This window comes from Herpailurus yagouaroundi, unplaced genomic scaffold (assembly GCF_014898765.1).
Source record: "Herpailurus yagouaroundi ecotype Mexico unplaced genomic scaffold, PumYag 77, whole genome shotgun sequence".
Classification (NCBI taxonomy): Eukaryota; Metazoa; Chordata; class Mammalia; order Carnivora; family Felidae; genus Herpailurus; species Herpailurus yagouaroundi.
The window spans coordinates 85140292-85155241 of NW_024412388.1; the positions used below are offsets into that span (position 1 = coordinate 85140292).

Genomic DNA, 14950 nt, shown 5'->3' on the forward strand with positions numbered 1-14950 from the left:
TGAATGTCAAATGCATTATGCCAAGTGAAAGAAGTCAGACTCAAAAGGCTACATAGTATATGAGTCCATTTATACTATATTCTGGGAAAGGCAAAACTGTAGGAACAGAAAACAGATTAGTGGTTGCAGAGGTTAGGGGTTGAAAGAGGGGTTGACTACCAAGGGAAAGGAAGAAACTTTTTAGGGTGATGGAAATGTATAACTTGATTATGGTGGTGATTATACAATGGCATGCACTTGACAAAACTTATAAAACTGTATGCTAAAAAAGAGAATTTTATAGAATGTAAAGTATGCCTTTAATAAACCCCAGTGGGGGGGGGGGGGGGGATATATTGAGACCATTAGCTACATTGTGAATTAAGTCTAAAGGCCAAGTGGTATCTAGAGTTTGGTTTGTCAATTCTTGAATTACTGCTTCAATGTTTGTTTCAAAGGAAAAATATCAAATAAATATATGGGAGGGTATTTAAAAGATACAAATTAAATGAAGTACTTCATATATTTTTGACCTATAAGATTGGTAAAGATTATTAAAAATAATATTCTCCATTGTTGGAGAGGACATAAAGATATGAGTCAAACCAACAGCCTGAAGAGTACTCATCCTTGCTTTTCCAGCATTTCTGACTCTATGAATATATCTTTAATAAATTATTAATGGCAACTGCCAAGATATCTGTTGTAGAGATGTTTACCCTAGTAGTACTGTTTATAATTATGGGAAATTGGAAGTGGAAAGAATTCTCCATGCCTAACAAAGGTAATGGTTAGTTTGTATGAATTAGAACTTTTTCAATGTAATTGTATGATATTGTATAGCATAGTGATTATGAGTTTTAGCTCTGAGGTGATAAATATGAAACATATTTGGAAATGGAAAGTTGAAGATACAATTCTGTATTCTTGTTTCAGAACACAGACTAGGTGTGTGACCTTGGGCAACTTAACCTTTCTATGTCTCTTTTCTCTGTAAAATAGAGAAAAATAAGATATACTCAAATGGTTTCTATAAAAACTAAAATGATGTTTTATGTGTGAAGTTCTTTGCAGGCACAAATTAGGCTCCCCTTAAGATTAGCTTTTACTATTATGCTGATACGAGTATTATATTTATTGACTCTAACCATATCTATGACTGGTTGTGCAAGCAAAACCAGGCTACAGAAAAGAACATCCAGGGAGATCCTATACTATCCACAAATCCACACATACACTTATGGATGGGGTCATCAAGGCTACTTTTAGAAAACGTTTCCAGTGATCACTGTGGTTAGTATATGGATACTGTTACCCACTTTTGTCTTGCTTGCCCAGACTTTCACATTTTAAACAATATATAAAAATTACTTGCTTCTTTAACAGAAACAACAAAAAATTATGGTTGTTTCATAAGACTGTGAATGAGTTCATTATTTATTTTCCTGGTTTTAGCAAAATAACATTTTACATTTTTCTGTACAAAAATCTTTCATAATGTCATGGCGCTCCTGCTCCATTTTGAAGGCCTCCATAAATATCCCTAGGACAGACCACCATACAGGAATGAATCTGAGAGAAGAGGGGAATGAATGGATGGGAGCAGTTCCCCATGTATAACTGTGTGTGTCAAGAATGATTTTTTGATCCATCATGTTTTAGTCCCTCCTTAACTGATGACTATAGGAATCATTAAATTTAAAAATGCAGTCATCAACTTTATATTCATTCACACAAATGAGATGAGGAAGCATGTTTATATTCAAAAGTAATTTACTGAAAAGATGCTTTTATAAAAGGCCATTTATATAACTGAAAAAAAATCTGGCTTTTATTCCTGGTGTAATATATTAGTATTTATTAATAGTGTGGAAAAAAATACTAAATATACGGAAGCACAAATAGGAAAAATGACAATGCCAAAGTAATAACAGAATATGCTAGTTTTTCTGACCTAAAATGTTGATGCCTGATGGAATGTCCATCCTCAATTGGCTTTTTTTTAAAGCAAATTAAACTTAACAAATGAGGACAGAGTACAGCATGCAAACACTCATTTACTTCAAATATTTTTCATGAGTGCTCAAAGCTTAGATTGAGGAAGAAATGCCTAAAATATGAATATATTTAGTTTCACTAACTGTTCCAATATCTAATCACTAATAAAGTTGTTTTGACAAGATCTTATGTAACATTTATACTACAGTTCAGCAGTTCTGTAAAACAAAGATTTGCATTATAGAAAAGCAACTAAATCCTAAATTAGATTGCCATAGTTATTCATGCATAGCATTCTGAAACCTCAAAGGAATTTATCACAGAGAGCACGGTAATGTATAATCATATCTGTCTTGGCAAGAAACCACAGGATTGTTTGGCTATTTGCTATGACACTAATAGATGCAACATTTTAAGCTATAATATTTTCTGCCACATGTGCTATGTATGACATAGACAATCTGTATAAACTTTTAAGTCCGTGAAATACACCTATAGGGGTTTCTTAGTCTGAGAAAAGATGAAAATCCAATTAAGGGAATCACTGTTGCAGGGGGGAACTAATTTCTGTTAACCACCCACAATGTGCCAAGAAGTTTATTTGTGATCTGTTAATTCCAACAGTTACCCTAAAAGGGAATCATTATTGTACCAATTGTTCAGGTAAGGAGGAGTAATTTGTTTTATCCCACCTAGTTATTATGTGGCCATACCAGGCTTCAAACTCAAAATTTCCAGCTGTAGAAGCCTGGCTTCCCATCTGTCCCCCACTCCCATTCTGCCTAAAATTCAAGTCAGGCTCTCCTCAACCCTTTTGATTTTATTATCTGCAAAACAGTAAATGTAAAGGTCAATGCATATGCTTCTCTGGGTCATTGTGAATTCCCTTAGGGTTTTCCTATCCATATTATTTCCCTTTGCGATAGCCACAGGAATTAAACATGGTAATTTCTACCTGTAATAATATCCACTCATTATGACATTTCTAGATGTTTGGAACTGTCACCACTGCTAACCACTTTTGTTCAAGTGAAGCTTCTGTTACAGTGTGCTTTTATAGTATGAATTTCTTGGGTAGTACAGGTTGGTGAAAAGCCCTTTACCTAAAAGGCAAAACTGTAATCTTGTAAATTACCCCTATAGTTATCTTCCCTTTTGTGCCGTTGGCAAAAGGGAATTCCTTTTGATCCACTTGATTAGATCATATAATCTAAGAAAAAATAATGCCTAGGTTTAGATAGAAATAAAATTATTTTCTCAAAAAGCATCCTTTATACCAGGTTATATTCACTAAGTTAACTCTAGAAATTATCCCAAATTAGATATAAGTGATTATAGTGGCTTGTCTAACTGCCTTAATAAAACTATATAGACATGAATTCTTAGATCTATTAGAAATATACCCTTTTCTATCAAATCCCATCTATCTTCATATTTATTTAAAAATGTTTTTGTTCTTTTGCTAAAGTATTCCTCTCCTTAGATTTTCTGTATAGCATCAGTTAAAATCAATAATGCATATGCACACATTATTATTTTCATGTGCTTACCTATGCAAATCTGAATGCCAGCATTTTGCTATGAGAAAAGCAGAGGGAAAGAGAGAGGTAAAAGACAAAAGGGCTCAAAGCTTTGCTACTATGATGAATGCAGCCTGACCCAGGAAGATCCTTGTAAGGAATGCCAATCTGCTCCTTATTCATTCATTATAAATAAGAGAAATCTCTGAGGAGAAGACAGGCAAATGTCACAGATGAGAGGTCAGCATGTTTCTGGGGGTGACAGTAGGGGGACAGTTTTCTTAGTGACGCCTGGCTAGCAGTTAGCCCTTTTCCACTGTGAATCATTGGGATAGTTAGATAACCCGTGCTATAGACAATGCTTGTGTCCTCCCCAAATTCAATGGTGAAACCCAAGGTGGTGGTAAGTGGAAGTGCGGTCTTTGGGGGTGAGTAGGTCATGAGAGCAGGGCCCTCATGAATGGGATTAGTGCCCTTACAAAAGGGACTCCTTCTGCCATACGGGACACTGGAAATGGGCCACTGAGTTCGCTGACATCTTGCTCTTGGAATTTTCAGCTACCACAACTTTGAGAAATAAGTTTCTGTTGTTGATTGGTCCATTGGTCTACGGCACTTTGTTATAGCAGCCTGAACAGACTAAAGGCAACTCCTCTGATCAGAATCAGCATCTGACTGAAAACAGACGTTGCCAAATGATGCCTGGTCAGTCAAAATGAGATGACATGGCTGTCCTGAGATCCAGTCTATGTCATCTTAATAATTTATCTGGATTTGTACAATAACCTCCCAGATTGGTTTTTGTTTTGCTCGGTGTTGCTCTTATTTAATTCATTCTCCATTCTAAACATGGCATTTCCTTTCTTAAATTCCTTAATGGCTCCCCATTGCTTACAGGGTGAGAACCAACTTCATAAGCATCCCATAAAAGACTCTTCATGAATTTTCATCACAAGTGACAGAACTTTGAAAAGATAACAAATCTTTAGCTAGACTCATCAAGAAAAAAAAAGGAGAGGACTCAAATAAATAAAACCAGAAGTGAAAGAGATGTTATAACTGATACCACAAAAATAAAATGGATCATAAGTGACTCCTGCGAACAATTATATATCAATAAATAACAACCTAGAGGAAGTGGATAAATTCCTAGAAACACACTGTCTTCCAAGACTGAATCATGAAGAAACAAAATCTTACTAGTAAGAGATTAAACCAGTAATTAAAAACCTCCCCCGAAACAAAAGTCTAGGACTAGAAAGCTTCACTGGTGAATTCTACCAAACATTTTAAAAAGAATTAATACCAATTCTTCTCAAAGTCCAAAAAAACAGAAGAGGGAAGAACACTCAAACTTATTTCACAAGGCCAGCCTTACACCCTGATACCAAAATCAGAAAAGGATACTACAGGAAAAGAAAATTATAGCTCAATATCCCTGATGAATATAGATGCAAAAATCCTCAGTAAAATCTTCGCAAATTTAACAACACATTCAAAGGACAATTCAGTACAATCAAGTTGGATTTATTCCGGGGATGCAAGGATTGTTCAACATCCACAAATCAATGAATGTGACACACCACATTAATAAATTGAAAGATAAAAAATAATATCATCTCAATAGTTATAGAAAAAGCATTTGGCAAAATTCAACATCCATTTATGATAAAAACTTTCAGCAAATAGGTATAGAGGGAATGTATCTCAATATAATAAAGTCCGGATGTGACAAGCCCACAGCTAACCTCTAACTCAATGGGAGAAGATACTTGCAAGTCATATATCAGATAAGAGGTTAATATCCAAAATATATAAACTCATACAACTCAACAGCAAAGATCACAAACAATCTGATTAAAAATGGGCAGAAAATATGAATGTTATTTTTGTAAAGAATATATACAGATAGCCAACGGGTACATGAAAAGATGCTCGACATCACTAGTTGTCTGGGAAAATCTAATTAACCATAAGAAACTATCACCTGACACATGTTAGAATGGCTATTATCAAAAAGACAAGAAATAACAAGTGTTGGCAAGGATGTTAAGAAAAGAGAACTCTTGTGCACTGCTTACGGGAATGTAAACTCTATGATGTTTCCTCAAAAAGTTAAAAATTGAACTATGGATGATCCAGCAACTCCACTTCTGGGTGTTTATCTGAAGGAAATGAAAACACTAACTTGAAAATATATATGCACTCCCATATTCACTGCAGCATTATTTACAAAGTAATCATTGATAGGTGAATGGATAAAGAAGATGTGGTAAGTTTATACACAACAGACTACTATTTAAACGTAAAGAAGAAAGAAATCTTGCCATTTTCAACAATATGGATGGACCTTGAGGGCACACTGTTAAGTAATAAGTTTACAGAAAAAGACAAATACCATATGATCTCTCTTATACATGGAGTCTAAAAAAAACAAAAACAAAAAACTCATAGATACAGAGAACAGGTCAGTAATTACCAGAGGCAAGGGGTGGTGCATGGGCAAAATGGGTGAAGGGAGTCAAAAGCTACAAACTTCTAGTTATAAGTCATGGGAACAATGTGCAGCATTGTGACTATAAATAATGTCTTCATCATAAGAAAAAATATTAGTAACTCTATGGTGACAGATGTTAACTCATTGTGGTAATCATTTTGGGATATACACAAATATCAAATCATTATGTTGTACACCTGAATCTAATATAATGTTATAGGTCTATTATACGTCAATAAAAGAAGAAAAAGGGGAAAAGGGAGAAAAAGGTGACAGAGAATACTTTTCCATATATTTATTTCCCATTTGTATTTGATCTCTAATAATTGCGTATTTATAAACTTTGCCCATCTTTCAATTAGGATGTTTCATATATTACAGACATTAACCTTTTAACACATATGTTGCTGATATTTTACACTTTGTTACTGGCATTTTATAGGGTGTTTTTCATTACTTTTGATAATTTTTACTTTTAAAAATGCTTGAATATGGGGCGCTTGGGTGGCTCAGTCGGATGAGCGTCCGACTTCGGCTCAGGTCATGATCTCGCAGTCCGTGAGTTCGAGCCCCGCGTCAGGCTCTGTGCTGACCGCCCAGAGCCTGGAGCCTGCTTCAGATTCTGTGTCTCCCTCTCTCTCTGACCCTCCCCTGTTCATGCTGTGTCTCTCTCTGTCTCAAAAATAAATAAACGTTAAAAAAAAAACTTTAAAAAAAATGCTTGAATCTATATTTTTCTAGGTAGCAATGTCAAGAACAAAAGATTGATGCTGAGGCCCTCCTTCATTAAAGCTGGAAATTATCATAATTTTACTTTTGTTGACATCTAGGATTTCTATCTCATCTTGTCATTGTTATATTATTTTCTTTTTAAATATATTTTCTGTTTAAAAATTAGAATTTTCTCTATGTTGCTATATTTACTATAGTCATTTCTAATTAATTATGTAAATGGTTTCCATTCTTTTTACCCATTCATTCCTATAATGACTTTTCCAACTTGAGAGCTCTAGATATTGGTGTGCTGCTCAGTTAACTGGTAAAAAACCTTCTGGTAACTTTTCATGAGTAATATAATTTCTGAATTCTTACATATCTGATATTTTATGGTTGTCTTAATACTTAAATGACCTTTTGGGTGGGAATAGAATTCTTTTTTAAAAATTTTTCTTATGTTTTACTTATTTTTGAGACAGAGGCAGAGCATGATGGAGGAAGGGGCAGAGAGAGAGGGAGACACAGAATCCGAAGCAGGTTCCAGGCTCTGAGCTGTAAGCACAGAGCCTGACATGGGGCTCGAACCCACGAACTATGAGATCATGACTCGAGCCAAAGTTGGATGCTTAACTGACTGAGCCAACCAGGCACCCCTGGGTGGGAACAGAATTCTGACATCACAAACTTTTTCTTTGAGAACTCCGAAAACACTACTCCTACTCCTTTCTATTCTGGCATCTACTATTATAGAGAGAAAAGTCTGAGCCCAGTGTGCTGTCAGACTTTGGTAGGTAACCAACTTTTTCTGCCTTGGTGTGTGTGTGTTAGTTTTCACTAGGTATACTATATTAAAACCTCAAGAGCTCAGTGGCTTCAACAACAAATATGTATTTCTCCCTCATACCACATGTTGGTGGGCACGTTCTATAGATCTGCTCCAGGTTGCTGGCTGGGTACCCTTCTGCTTCCCTTGTCTTCCCGTTTTAGGATCCAGGCTAAAGGAACAGCCCCTATCAGGAAAATGAACTTTTCCTGGAAAGAGGCCCAGAAGCAACAAAGTTGACAAAACTCTTGATGTCTCTATAGGTTTCTGACTAATGGGGTATAAATCAGGTTCATTCAGATGTTATTGACCAAATCCTAGATAATTGGAGCAGGAAGGATACTCTAAGGAAGGGAGTAGTTAATAATTGGGAATAATAATAACATCTCCCACATAATTTACAGGACTCTTTCTTCAGTAATGAAATACAAAAATTTCACTGAGAAATACAATCTAAGTTTTAGTATATATTTTAATTTTACCTTGTATCTAGTTAACTCTTCGAGACTGAAGGTATTTATTTGAAGGAAAAGTCTCCTTGATATATATCTCTGAATATTGCTATACTTCTATTTGTCCTTTTCTTCTGGAACTACAATGATTCATGTTAGATTTCTGTAGCATGTCTTCTGTATCTGTTATCTTTTCTCTGGTCAATTTTATACTCTTGTTCTTTTACTACATATGCTGAAACCTGTCCGTAATATACTGATAAGTCTTTCTCCAGTGTGGATTTTGTTCTTTATGGTTTCTACTATTGGTTTCCATCCTGCCATAATATTATTTGTTTTCTTACATTAGTTTCCTAATTGTGCCATTGTGTCACCTACCTTTCATCTCTCATTTCACATATTTTCTTTAATTTCCTTGACATTGGAAGAAAATACTATTAATAATGAATTTAGTTAAATTTTTTGTAGTTAATTTTTTTCAAAAACATATTCTAACTCGTAAAATGTGTCTATCTTTCTCATCTATGTCATGATATCATATAAAGGATTTAAGTAATTGTCCTGATTATTTACACTGGAAGAACAATAGATTTAGCTATCCCCAGATTGTTCCACAAATAGTCAAGGAATCCTTACCTTAGATCTTGAGCTGAAAAGATGGAGGGTGTAGTTTTATAATAGAATTTTGGTGATTTGATGAGTGAAATGGTAGAAAAAGTTGAGACTATAGGATTATCACTTTATTCCTATACAGTTTCATTCTTGTGGTTGTTGGACCATCAGAACTATTGCTAGTCACTTCAGCCTAACCTCTACTCTAAGTAGATGGTGAAGTATTGGAGCTAGCTTTTTGTTTTTTTTAAATAAAGACAACTCTCCCCCCTAGTTATAGCACCCATTCAGTTGAGGAAAAGTACTCCTTCATTTGCCATGAACCAATATAAATGAGAAGCTTGACCAGAGGGAAAGCTTCTTGCCTGAAGACTTTCTTTTGTTGTGTATTTGCCTATTTGCTCATCCAGTCTCAAAATGGTGTTGGTTCAAGGTGCTGAATTATGCTTTAAATAGAATAGACTCCTCCTTCTCTCAGAGATTGCTCTTATCTCTCATCTTTACTCTTTGAAGTTTTGGGGTATTACTGGGATTCTATAGGATTTTAGCCAATTCTGCAATATTGAGCTTCTTTATTGACAAAGAAACATTTTAATTGCCCTTTGGTGACATCCTTCAAACTGGATCGATTTATACGATATTTAGTAGAAACGACTAAAATTTTACTCTATCTAGTTTTTCCTAGTAACACAGCTATTAAGATGTTAATTCTTTGTTCTTGCTAAAATAAGGAACTAAAGATAATGAATATGTAAATGTTTCCATCTCCACTTCCTAGAAGGAGAGTCAGACTTTTGGTTCTTGGACTCCCAAGAGTAATTAAGAACATCTTCATGTATTTGGAGACATCCTGAAGCCAGCACCACTGAAGCTTTTGTTTGAGATGCATGGGCCCTCAAAAGAAGGAGCCAGAAAAGGATGAGTCTGAAAGGAAAGGGTGGTGCAACCTATGAACAAAGTTGGTTTTCTGGGGCCTTGGTGGGGTGTGAATTTGTGGATCCCATAAATAAAAGGCACATGCACAGGGCTTGTGTGCGGTTTCTCAGGACATACAGTATCTGAAATGGGGATGGCTGGCTGCAGGTGTGCCAAAGGAAGCGGACCCTGGGCATGAGGGCACAAAGGCATCTGAGCCACAACCAAGGCCTCCATGCCCAATTCAGCAGATAAAAATAAACCAAACACTTTAAAAAGGATCATGTGAGTCATGAGGAAGGAGCATAGGATTTAAATTGCTCTGAGGGAATCTTTCCAAGGGACTTTGGTAAATCTGAACACAGTGGTAGTCAATCTGAGGAAGCATGACCAGAACCTCCTTAGAGCAACTTAAGAAAACTGGATAATTTTTAAAAGTTGTAATTGCTTTTGTTACACAATTATTCATTACAGAAAGAAAAAGAAAGAGAAAACAAATGAAAAAGGAAAGGAAGGGAGAAAGGGAAGGAGGGAGGGAGGCAGGAAGGAAGGAAGGCAAAGAAAGAAAGAGAAGAAATCAGATCCACTCTCTCAGTTGCCTCCTTAGGTTTAAGCATTGCTCTCAGGTTGGTAACTAGTCTCTTTTTCTCTCTCTCATCTATGTGCTCTTTTCTAGAAATAAATGATCCTACTAGAAAGAAATTATCTTGTGTGGTAATTTGCATAACTGGCTTCATTATACACACACACACATTTTATAACATGCATTATATATATATATCAACTTAAAAAATAAACTTTACAATATGTATCAGAAAACTTTCCACATCTTGATTTACCTTATCCATTTCAACTGCTAAATGGTAATAATAATTATCACTGGCAATGGTTAAGGGCTTTACAGGTTCCAGACACTGTTCTCGGTGCTTTACTATAAGCTTGCTCAACTCTCACAATGACCATTTGCGGAATAAGAACACTGAATCACAGAGTATTTGAATAAGCTGCCCAAGGTCAAAATTGTCCCAAATTCCCAGCTAGTCTACCTCCAGAACCTGTGAGCTGAAACACCGCATTATAATGCACCAGATTCCATTGTAGGATGTACCCACATCGATTTAATCATTCACGGCTGATACACAGCTAGACTTTTATGATTTGCTATTATAAACAGCGGTAATGAAGTTACTGGCAACTTAAAAATCTACTGGACTATGAGATATGATGGGCCAGCTTCCATAGATGATTAATTCTTTTCATAAAACCAAATGTAATGAATGTTCAGATTTACTTAGCTTTCAGAAAAATCATGACTTTTCTCATAAACTGTGGTAATTAACTATATGACAAACTCCCTATAATTAAGGGATAAATCGCTGGCATAAAAATAAAGAATGCTGGCATGCTGTAATTACTCTGTAGCTTACAGTTTATCAAACATGTACTTTGAACATAAGAGGTTATACAAGTACACAACTTCTAAAGGAAAGAAACCCTTTGCCTTCCCCGCACAAAATGACAAGCAGAAAACGACAGCTTGGCGTAACAGTGCTTAAACGACTGGCGTGCCTGCAATTGGAACTTTAATACTGGACTCCCTTTCTCTCCTCAGAGGGCCAGCTTTAAGAACCTAATGCCACCCTCCAACTATCAATTCCTAAGATCAAACTATTGGGAAGAATTTTGCATTCACTTGTTTCCCATCGTGAGCTATGATGAAAAGCAGTATATTTACTCCAAGTACTCCTTATCGTAAAAGAGAAACATCATGGGCTTCCTTAAGTGATGGCCTTCCTCCCTTTCCAGCTGGTGAGCACAAATACATGTCCTCTTAGCAGCAGAGCTCCACAGGGAAGCCTGAGATGTGTCCCCAGCACCTTGATTCATGATCTTCCTGTGTGTGATCTGTGTGACGCAAAAGTAGACCCTGCCCTGTGCACACAGCATTCTGCCTGCAAACAGGGGGAATAGAGTGGGGAGCAGAGTCGGAGCTCAGCAAGGCATGTGACAGTGCACTTCGGTGGGCAAAGGGGAGAACCGAATCAGATTCAAATCATGTTTGTTCCCTAACTACCAAGGTAAAAACAGAGCACATGAGTTTGTCATAAACAAACAAAAACTGAATGAAAGAAGTAAGTTAATAAACACGGATATCTTGAAATCCATAGATTCTAGTAGAATATTTTTGCTTTCATATTTTAAAAATCACTATAAATGAAAATCAATTTGCATAAATTCAACAACAGGAATTATATATATATATATGTATATATATATATATATGTATAATACACTGTATATATAGAAGGATGTAATGGTGTATCAGAATATTTGGCAATGCTAGGAGGCTACCAAAGAATCCTTATACAAATAAATATGTTAAACAACAGAAGACAGTAATTAATGTTCAAGTTAACTTCTGAGGTATATAAAATGAACCCTAATTGTTACCCAGACCATTGTCTTCCAAATATGTCTAATATTTCTTCCTAAATTCTGCTTTCTATCTTTATTTCTTGAGCTAAAAAAGATCTAATTTTGTACAATACATGTATCTTGAAATGTCACACTGTATAGTTTTGTTGCTCATCAATGATGTGGACTTTTACAAACTGCTTAACTAGTTGGGAGTTCAGTTTCCGTAACTCTACAATGGAGACATTTATTGTCATATGGCATCAGCTAAGCCACTGTGCAAAAGAGATGAAAGCAATCCAATGGTTCAGAAAGGAAAGAAGTTTATTTCTTTTTCAGAACCATCTAGAGGGTGTATGTGGACTGTTTCATGAGCTCAGCCAGGAACCTACACTGTCAAAATGGATTGGTCATTTAAAAAAGTTAAAGATTACTTCCAGTCACTACCTTTTCCACTTGATGACAAGAGGGAGAAGAGACAGAGACAAGAATCTTCAAGCCACGAACCAGAGGCTGTGCTTACCACTTCTGCTTACATCCCATTGTTCTAAACTTAGCTGCACGGTCACGTCTGACTGCAACGGTAGCTGGGAAATACAGACTATGGCTGGGCAGTGGTGGATGTAGCTAAAATTGGATTGGGGAATTCAGTTACTAAAAGAAAGAAGGGGAGGAGGTCTTCTTTGGACTATTAGCATTTGCCACTATAATGACACCCAGCTTTAAAATTGTTGTAAGGTTTGACAATAAATTTCATATATTAAAAAAAAAAACTTTATCAAAAAAAATAAAATAAAATTGTTGTAAGGAATGAAGTTGTATTTGCAGAGCATAGGAGTATATTTCTTGAATTTACATAAGCAATCTGCATAGTACCTGACACATGATGAATAATTAAACTGTAATTATTATTATTATTACTATTATTTTTATTATAATGATGATCCAGAACCTCTATCCTCACTGTGATGCTTGAATTCCCTCCATAGTACGATGGACAAGTGATTATTTAACTGTTCTTGGATCCTTATAATAAAAGGAAATTTCGTTGCTCTTAAGGAAGCCATTCCATTTTTAGAAAGTTTTTCCTTCTTTCTTGAAATTATTTGTCTTCTTACACTTTCTTTTCTTTCAACCTAATTGTGACCTCTGAGGCCCCAGCAGAACAAATCACATCCCTCTGCCATACAGTAGTCCTTCAGATATATATGGAAAGTTACTGCGTCTTCCATGAGTTCTCTTTTTCTCTAATCATGTTCTACTCCTTCCACAGGCTTTCATAATCCATGACTTTGAGTCCACGCACCACCATCTTGGGCACATTCATTTGCTCATTTAACAAATATTTGAGTACCGACTACTCTATTTTATGATGCCCACCTTAAAACTATGTCACCAAGGGCAGTATTCCAAGTTAGTCTGAGCACAGCAAACTATTAATGCTCTCATTCAAGATATTATTTTCCCTAAATGGAACGTAAGATCATATAACTTGGCAGCAATAACATGCGGTTGACACATGCTGAATGGTAACCTACAATACCCTCTGAGCCTGTTTTTGTTTGTGCAGCTAACCTAGATGTACCCTACCCTACATGAACTTCTTTTTAAATCCAAATACAAAACATGTGCTTTATTTCTAGTTGTTAATTGCATCTAGTCTCTTTTATTCTTTCAACTGATGTATTAATTATCCCTCGCTGATTGACACCATCTAAGCTCCTGATTAGCATGTAATTGATCTCTTCATCTAATGTATTGATCAAAATGTGGAGATGGACAGGGATGAGGTTACTTTTAGTAACCCTCGGAGCGATCTTTTAACCAATTACCAATGTACATAACTGCATCCTCATTTAAGAAATATTACCCTCTCTAGTTCACAAGATTAGTCTCAAGAAAAAGTCTCAAGAAAAATTTTTGTTAACTATTTGGCTTCTGTGTTCATTGTCATGTCTAATGAAGCCTTGACTTGCCATTCAAAGAGCAGCCTGGTCTGGCTCCATCCTTCCCAATCTTTCCTTCAGTACCTCCCTGATTAGGAAGGGCCTGATCGGTGTTTTCCTGTCATTAGACCTTTCTATAATGAGACCAGACCTTTCTATAATGAGATTCAACAAAATTCATTGAGCACTGTTATGTCCTAGGCATTATACTAAGCAGTTTCTCACATAAATAGAGCCTGGAAAGAATGAAATATATTTTTAAAAAATGCATGTATTCTCAAATAAAAATATCTTGTAATTTCCCCCTGTATGAGACCATTGCACAATGTTCCTTATCTCAAAGTTATGGCAAAGTACAGAACATATTCCATGTATACTCAGCTCTTAGCATGTGGTATTCAAAGAAATATTTTCAATGTGATATGCATTCTTCTAAGATGATGTCTTCAGTGACTAAACTCTTGCTAAATACCACATTAGACTCTAAATTTGTTTCAGTAAATCAAAAATGACTGTGCAGGAACTCACAGGAATGATTATTCATTTGCTCTAGATAACAATCACATTTGAGAATTTAAATTATGAATCACCTGTACAGATGTTACCTTTTCCAAAGGACTTTCTACGCGAGGAATGCTGATCATTGGCATCTGTGCCAGGTTATCCATGTGGAGATGTTCATTTTCTGGTTGTCTTCCTTTGAAATTATTTACCACACACACAACCTAAAATTTCAGGAAAAAAATACAGTTGAAACAAAGCCACACTCCTGGTGACTATGACCCTTTTGAGTAGCTTAATATATCTAATCATAGTAATAAAGTATTAAAATTACTTAAATATTACATATATAACTTTACATCCATATTTATCTTGCATAAATTTTAATAGTTATTCCAGTGAAAATGTGTTCAAGAAAATTCAAAATTAATGTGCAGCTCAGTTAATAATGACAATTTTATTATTCCAAAATTTTCATTAAATTAGGTTATAGTCAATGCTCAAATCAATCCATAAATAACATCATAGCCTTATAAAAATTCATAGCAAGCTAACCTTTCCTAATGTGGCTAACC

The 14950-nt window shown here is 35.5% G+C and overlaps 1 protein-coding gene across 2 annotated transcripts in view; it reads right to left on the reverse strand.

Annotated features, from left to right (window-relative positions):
* PLPPR5 (phospholipid phosphatase related 5) overlaps nt 1-14950 on the reverse strand; it is a 126238-nt gene that overhangs the window by 17214 nt on the left and 94074 nt on the right. The window contains exon 5 of one of the 2 annotated variants that reach the window (XM_040471069.1): nt 14480-14599. In XM_040471069.1, coding sequence (XP_040327003.1) covers nt 14480-14599 — 120 coding nt within the window. Of the gene's footprint in view, nt 1-14464; nt 14600-14950 lie in introns of both variants that reach the window. The other variant, XM_040471068.1, reaches the window with a different exon arrangement.